Raw genomic sequence first — 8,338 nt, 5'->3', positions numbered from 1 at the left:
AAGCGATATCCAAGTTAACTTCGAGTGCAAGATCCTTGAAGTCCTCAGAATATTTTTAGTGTTCACAGTGTGCGCCCGATCTGTATTAGATCGAATTTGGGCACGAACATCTGGTTTTTGCTCAGTGAGTTAGGCTGCATATTAATTTTGTTAATTGTCAGAAATGACGCATATTACCTCTGGAATTGAGAAGGCAGCGGGGCCGAGAAATTAGGGCGCCGGACTAGAAACTCGGAGGTCGCAACTTCAAGTCCCCCTCAGGTCACTAAACTGGAGTTGTTTCACGGTAGACCCTAGTTCAGCTCCTCAGTCATGCTTGTCAATAGCCAACTGGTCTGCCTCCCGACAGTTGGGATTTTTAAACCTATTATGTTTAGTTGATTTGTTTCTTTCAGTTTAAGTGACATGTCTGTGAACTAGAATCTATGAATTTTAATTTTCTATTTATTTTTTCGCTTATTTATTATTATTATTATTATTATCATTATTAGTTTTATTATTACTTTTTTAACGTATCTTTACCAATATTTATGCGCTCATTCTTATCTCGGTTATAAGTAGTTCTATAAGTAAGTTGGTTATAAGTAAGTTATAAATAGTAATGTAACTGAATAACCCTTGTAGGGAGTTGCAATAAAGTATGTATGCATGTGTATGTGTAACTAGTTAGGTGTAGCTAGGGGCATTGCCCATAGCCACTATAAACAACAGCATTTGAGCATTTGAACACTTCAATATTTCTTGCTTCTTTTATAGGAATCAAGTCATATCAGTACTCCAAGAGAGTTGAGACAACAAGAGCGAAGAAAGCTGGTTGAGACGTTTTGTCAAAAGACTGGGCACGATGCCATGCCAGACCTTTTTCACATTGAGGTGATTCCGTCTCTCAAAATACTGTACTGTGTAACACCTAAAGCGGCTTCCAGACAGTGGAGGGAAATGCTGTATCAATTTCACATTAAGAAAAGGCATCCACGGTTACGATTGAATTCATTTCTTCCCGACCAACAAAAGCAGATGTTGGAAACATATTTCAAGTTCACGTTTGTTCGTGAACCGTTCGAGCGCATTCTGTCCGCGTACAAAGACAAGTTTGTTCATCTGAGAAGGGTAGACCGCAAAATCCTTGAATTTCACGGAAAAGAAATCCTGAAGAACTTCCGTGCAAACTCTTCAAAGAGTGCACTTGAAAAGCTCGATGACATCACTTTTCGTGAGTTCATAGAGTATTTAGTAACCAAAGGAAGCAACAAGAGCACGCCGGTTATGGACTGGCACTGGGACAATTACGTCAACATATGTGGAATGTGTGCCATCAACTATGACTTTATAGGTCATTACGAAACTTTTGATCAAGACTTGGCAGATTTCAAAGAGGCAGCAGGGTTATCGCCTGAAGAGGCAGAGAGATTCGATGCTCGCGCCAGCAATAAATCCGATACCGCCTCCTCTTTACTCAGTTATTACTCGCAGATACCCATAGAATGGATCGACATCCTTGGTCAGTTGTTCAGAGCCAACTTTGAGATGTTTAATTACAACTTTCCGGGACCTCTTAAGAGTCTTTTTGAGTAAAAGAAAAGAACTTGACTTTGCTAATTTATATCGCATGCAGTAGATTGCTGCTTCTTACGAAAAGTTTTTAGCTAAATAGGATTATTGGTTAGGTAAGATTAATGATCATAAATATAAATATCAATTAGATTTGACCTCACACTGTAGATGTTTATTTTACTTTCGTACATTTAAGTAGGTTTTAAGCCTTATTTTAGACTTATTGTCTCTGTAACTATCTTTTCGGTGATCTATTTATACACGACCCCATAAGCTGCAAAGCTTAAGGTGGCTCAAAACAGTAATATTTCCGTGAGACGCCTGGGCTCTAACGCGCACTTCAGCGCGAAGTATCAGGCAATCACCCGAGGGGTCGCGAGATAGCGCGCGAGATCTAAGGTTTGCAACACTGCGACGTTGCGCTCGATCGCGCCCGCTATCAATCTAAAAAACAGCAGGAAGAAAAAACTACTCTTCAGGTTTTCTTCGTTCGTTTTGCTTGGCCAGTCTCACCTTCGGGTATTTATGGTACTCTTCTTCTACCGCTTATGCCCGGGTGGGGGAGGGGGGTACTGCCATATATGGGCCACATAGGTATGTGCCGCTGTGAAGGGTATGGTTTTCAAGCAGTTTACTCTGGAATAGGGTATATAAATCAGAGCGTTTGGGTCTAGAATAGGGTATCATTTTTCACGAAACTGACCAGTTGGTTGAAGATTTTATCTAAACTAAGGAAACCAGGAATTGCCACTCAAAAATGTAACAAAAAATGAACTCGGCAGGTTTAAATTTTTGACCCTCAGCCTCAACAGCGTCGATAGATGATTATCATAAAACACTACTGGATATCATTAACTGTCAAAAATCGGGATTCAGACGGAAATCGGTGGTTTTAATACTGGTCACTATAGTAAAGGGTAGCAAAATTCAGCTGATTTCAAGATTTACAGAACACCGACCACGAATATGAGCCACTTACAACAAGAATTTTACAAGTCAAAAAGCAACTACATTAATATATAAAAAACTGATTAGCAACAAGAGTTTAACCGCAGAGTCAAGTCAAAAGAAGTGGCTAGGGGATTGCGGCCTACCAATAAATGACAACATCAATTGGACTGCTGCCTATCTTTTAGTTAAAAGATGCACAAAGAGCACTAAGCTGATAGAGTTTCAGTTTAAATTCTTACATAGACGTGTACCAACCATGTAACTTCTTATTTAGAATAGGTCTACAGGGCGATGAAAAGTGCTGTTTTTGTTACACCTCCTCTGAGTCAATTATTCATCTTTTTTGGTCATGCCGCGAAACATCTCACTTTTGGAATAAACTTACTGAATGGCTGAAAAACTTAAGAGCTTCTGCCTGAGAGACCGGGGCAGACTTGGAAATGAAGATCGGCCGATTTCGCTTAAAACTGGTACACAAAGTCGTTATGTGGACTTATGTAATATGCCAAGTTTCAGTTTCAACGAACATCTTTTAGCCGTGTTATAGATATCAGCCCCTCAGGGGTCCCCAGAGGCTGATTTTCAGTGTAATTTTGGCCAGTTTTCAATCTCTCTTTTAGCAACGTACAATTGATTTCAGACAAGACCAAAACCATATTTGCAATGCACTATTCCTAGGCGTTTATGGGTGAAAACATTAGCTCACGGGAATTTTTCGTTAGCCCGTGACTGTTATAACAACTTGGTCCTATTTGAGGCACATGGGAAGCAACCGGAAATGGCCTGTTTTTCAGACCGCATATTTTCCATGCCCATGTTTTATATCGTGAAGTCTTAGTATCCCTGCAAAGTTCAGCCCTTAGTTTAGTAATATCAAGAAAAAAATACTGAGGCTGAGGCTTTTTTACCAAGAAAAAACTTACAAGAAAATAACTAACCAGGCCACTTTCGGTTAAAGTTTCAACAAACCGTGTCTGTAAAAATCAGCCATTTAATTTCGATTAATACCTTTTTCTCTTCTAAGTCATGAATTAGAGACTCTGAAGTTAATTGTAACCGAAAAGACTTACCGTTAATCAAAAATTTTCCTGTGATTTTTTAGGACCGATCAGATTTTGGTCCGGCAACGGTTATAAATTTTGTGGAAGAAGTCTTGAAAATTACAGATAATGGAGTCACTGTGAAAAAAAAACATATATATACCTAACAATCCATCTCTTGCCGGTTAATCACAATGCACCACTGTATCTTTTTTGGTCCAAACTGCAATATTAAGTTTATTCAACCCGTTCAACGAAACAAGTCTGTGGCCCCGCCGAGTAATGAAGCGCTAATCAAATCAGGAAATAAGCCGCCAAGCTTTGTTATTCCATTTCGTATCATAACCCACCTGTCAGGGAGTTCTTTTCTGAAGAAAACAACTTATCAATCACTCTAAATGTAATTACAACGTCTCTCGTAACACTGCTTTAAAATCGCTTTGAACCTTAAGGAAATTTCGAATATAATTATAGCTAATTGTCTAATACAAAATGCAGTCTTGCTCTTCGAGTCTATATGCAAAGTGTCTGGATAAATTCACTTACAGTGTACTATAAACGCTTACCTGGCTTCGGGTTTAGAGGCATGCCCCTTTCTTATAATCCCTTAAAAGTGAAGCAACGTTAAAAACCTTAGCCTCTGCGATAAATTGGTCGTGAGTGCGTTGTTGCGAGTGATGAAAATTCAGGTTGATTCATACCGTACATGGCGACGCTACGACACGCCAACTTATCTGTAGTTTGCTGGCTATGATTGACTTATTCATACCCAGTCCTCCAGTGCAAACGGCCTAGGTATTATAAATTGAGGACGTCCAAGACGGTCCGTTTTCCCCGCCAAGTCGCTAAATGTCTGACCAAATTACCAAAAAATTACTCATTGGCACACCTTCCCCTTCTCTATCGGGATTTTAATTTCCTTTTGTTGCTTTCTCAGTTAGTACAGATCCAGACTAAATCGGTGTACTTTGTATATCCAAAGATAAGACAGGGTAGGAGTGGATTTCCCTTCAAAAACTACTGCTCATGGCACCCCTAGCTGTAGAATTGCTGACCCTTAACTCCGATTTCCATAGTAAGAAGCGATAATCCCCAGGATGACCAGTATGCTTGCTGAGGTAGTAAGGTAAGTCGTCAGAAGGTCCAGTGCCTCATACCTGCTGGGGCTTAAATTGGTTATTGCTCTTCTCCCCTGAACAGGATGATAATCACCGGCTCCCATTTATACATCTGGGTGGAGAGGCATTGTGAACGAAAATTGCCTTTCCTAAGACGACATGGCAGCGCCCTAGTAACCAGGATATGAAGTAAGCCTGTTTTTCAGCCCAAGCGCAAATTTTCGTTTTCTCGTTTGCTCAGAAGCCTCGGAAGTGACTCAGAAGACGTTAAATGCAAGTCAAATATATTTTGGGTTCTTGTTTTTGAAAAAAAATTAGCGTTTCGCATTTCTCTCCCGCTTCCCGCCCTCTTAGAACTCCCGCTTCCCGCCCTTTCCTCTCCCGCCTCCCGTACCCCTCCCGCCCCCATGACCGCCCCCACTTTCTAGGGCATCGTAGCTGTTTTGTATGGTCTGCGAAAGGTTCACAAGGCTGGATGCCCTTTTCGCCCTATTGTTTTCTCCGTGAACACCTACACTTGCAATCTTGCTTCCTACCTCGTTGGCATACTTCAGCCAATTTCCACCAACCAGCACACGGTTTAAGATTCAATTAGTTTTGTAGATTGGGCCAAAACCTACAAACATAACAACGGAATAATGTACTCTTTGGATGTCACCTCTCTATACACAAAGGTGCCACTTGATGAGACAATACAGATTTCTCTAGACAGCCGATTATATTATCTCCCTGATCCTCCGCAATTACCTCGTTCTGCTTTGCAGAATATCTTAGGGTTTGCCACTAAGAAGAGCCATTTTATATTTGATGGCCAATACATCGATCAGATTGATGGTGTAGCCAAGGGTTCACCTTTAGGCCCAGTTTTGGCCAACATTTTCATGTGCCACTTTGACGAAAAATTTTTGATGAACAGCAGATTCTCTCCTTCACTTTGGTTCAGATATGTAGATGACACCTTCATCATGTGTGACAGCAAAGACAATGCTAATGAGTTTTTAAGTTTTCTATCAAAAAGTCGACATGATAGCATCAAATTTACCATTGAATTTGAAGAAGACAATAAGATTCAATTTTTAGACATCCTTGTTAAACGCTGCCCTGACAACACTTTCTCCACATCTGTCTACTGGAAGAAGGCATTCACAGGCCTCTACAGTAAGTGGGATTCATTCACACTTCGTAAGTACACAATCGACCTCATCCGCACAGTCACCTATCTATGCTTCCGAATCTGCTCTTCACCATCTTTGTTGCAAGTCGCTATTAAATAGCTGAGAAAGCTCCTGTTGCAAAATGGTTACCCTCAAGGTGTTATCACGTTCAACATTAACGATATATCGCCAGTAAATCAGTAAATACAATAGCATCTAGTCTAACTTTGGCTCCCTCTCTGTCACAGAACGCTACGCTCACAGGAGGGAGGGACCCTCTCTATCGACAGAGCGTATCCTTGCATGACAGAGAGATCCTGAATTGGACTAAGTGGTATCCCGATATCTTGTACCTTCCGATAACTAGGCTTGATTTCCGCCGCTCAGTCGAGTCCAGTCAACGTTCCTACCCGAGGGGTCTTCGAGGAGGAGCTCGGGCTCCTTTCTGGGACAGTACAGCGACTAGTAATCGAAGCTATCCGATAACTAGAACCAGAAGTTTGAAACATTGTTATTTTACCCCCGTTCTCCATATCTAGAACTCCTGATTTCTTGAATAAAATTTCGTTTAGCCGATTATCTTGAAGGTTCAAAAATTGCTGTTTTCCACTATGACTTTTCACTGAAGTCACAGTGGAATCAGCAACTGCTGTATGAACTGTGCTATACCTTTGGTTCATTAACTCGTGCTGGTCATAATTTGCTGTTAGTCATAAATTATTATTTAAATTGAACAAACCGGTGTGGAAACGAAGATACAGGGAGCCTTGTTCAAATTTCACATTGGTTTGATCTGGCAACCCCGACGTGAAGTCATGGGCTCGACTGATGGAAAGACGATATGAAACATTGCAACACGGATTCATATCTGTTCAAGGATCTTCCTAAAGTTATTGAAATGAAAGATTCTGGGAACGATGAAAGAAGGGCCTTGGCTGTCGAAGGCAGGAATGGAAAGGTCCGACTGAACTACAGGAACAAAAATGACAACCATTGTCCAGTTAGTTTGAAGGACATCTCGTACTCAGAACACCACATCATTTGTTTTTTCCGGCGGGGCTAACAGAGAGACGAAAGGACTTGGGCCCGAGAAGCTTTCTTTCTTTGTATAGACTCTTCAGAGGTCCTGGAAAGCTATACCCAAACATTTCAAAGTTAGCTCGGAATATCCAACCAAGGATGTCAATCCATTCTAAAGGAATCTGCGAGTAATACTCAAGTAACGAGGCAGATGTAACCGAAGCTTTTTTCTAGTATGCAAACCGTTTTGCGTCCTCTCCAGATATGCCTGCTGCTGCTATCAAGTCTGCTAGATCTTCCTCCATTGTTTCATAGTGTCCTATAAAGTCATATTTGATAGCACACATTGCACAAAAATTCGCGTAATTATCCCAGTGGAAGTCCATGACTGGGGTGGTCTCGTTGCTTCCTTTGGTTACTAAATATTGAAGAAATTCACGAAAAGTAATGTCGTCGAGCCTCGTTAACGCTTGCCGTGTGGCGTTTGGACGGAAGTTCTTAAGAATTTCCCTACCGTGAAATTCAAGAATTGGGCGGTCTACTCGTCTTAGATGAACAAACTTGTCTTTGTACGCTGACAGAATGCGCTCGAACGGTTCACGAACAAACGTGAACTTGAAATATGTTTCCAACATCATGGTGAGCTTGTCTGCTGGTAGTGGCCATAACCTCGGTACGTTTATCCCACGAACTCCTGGAAACAACATCAGCCTGATTTCTCGACTGGCACATTTTGGTGTGATGCAATAGATTACTTTAAGACTCTCATTCACCGATACATGGCGAGGAAGAGGTTGTGCTTCAAGACCAACTTTCCCGGTTCGCTTGCAAAAATTTTCAATCAATTTTTTCCGTTCTTGCTGTCTTAATTGTCTGGAGTGAAACCCCTGAAACAGACAGAAGCAATTGAAGTCAATTTCCAGGAACTGATGATTTATCAAAGGAACAAAATACGAGGAGCTCTGTATGGGGGAATATTGACTTCGTCATTTGAGCACTAGCGTGACTTCAAATTTAGTAATTTCACATTTATCTTATTTTTGATTGGTTCGTTTTGAGCATGCGCCGACAGGGGATTATTTGCTCTGGTTTGCTATAAGCTTGCCTTGTGAGACTGAATATCCCGGAGTGGGAGAAAATCCCATATAAATAGGACATGGCGCTCGTAGGAAGTTTTGAAAGAACCCCTAAGAGGTCCTAAGATCCTGCTTTGTGAGCGTGGCTTAACCTAAGAGGTACCAACACTAAAACAAAACATTATCTTGAGGAAATTTTCAAGATAGAAATTTTTTCAAGGTAGAAACATCAACTCGGAAAAAAATCCGAGTTCCAGATGGGATTTGAACCCACGACCCTGCGTGATCTAGTCGGATGCTCTAACCACTGAGCTACTGGAGACTCTATGGTGAGCACGGGTGAAATGTGCGTCTTTGACTGGAAGCGCATCGCGCGGTCACACAGCCAAATGATGTCTAGGCGCACATGAACTCACTAACTACAT

General features: G+C 41.2%; 1 protein-coding gene and 1 pseudogene across 1 annotated transcript; one reads left to right on the top strand and one right to left on the bottom strand.

Annotated features, from left to right (window-relative positions):
- Window positions 1–670: 670 nt before the first annotated feature.
- On the top strand, window positions 671–1,583 carry LOC145492117 (carbohydrate sulfotransferase 11-like). Its single transcript, XM_081471451.1, has one exon. It carries the CDS (start codon window positions 850–852, stop codon window positions 1,573–1,575), a length of 726 nt encoding a protein of 241 aa, XP_081327577.1. The 5' UTR covers window positions 671–849; the 3' UTR covers window positions 1,576–1,583.
- Window positions 1,584–6,688: 5,105 nt separating this feature from the next.
- LOC145492717 (carbohydrate sulfotransferase 11-like) lies at window positions 6,689–8,338 on the bottom strand (annotated as a pseudogene).

Source organism: Orbicella franksi, chromosome 7 (assembly GCF_964199315.1).
Source record: "Orbicella franksi chromosome 7, jaOrbFran1.1, whole genome shotgun sequence".
Taxonomy (NCBI): Eukaryota; Metazoa; Cnidaria; class Anthozoa; order Scleractinia; family Merulinidae; genus Orbicella; species Orbicella franksi.
This window is presented reverse-complemented; position numbering and strand designations above follow the sequence as displayed.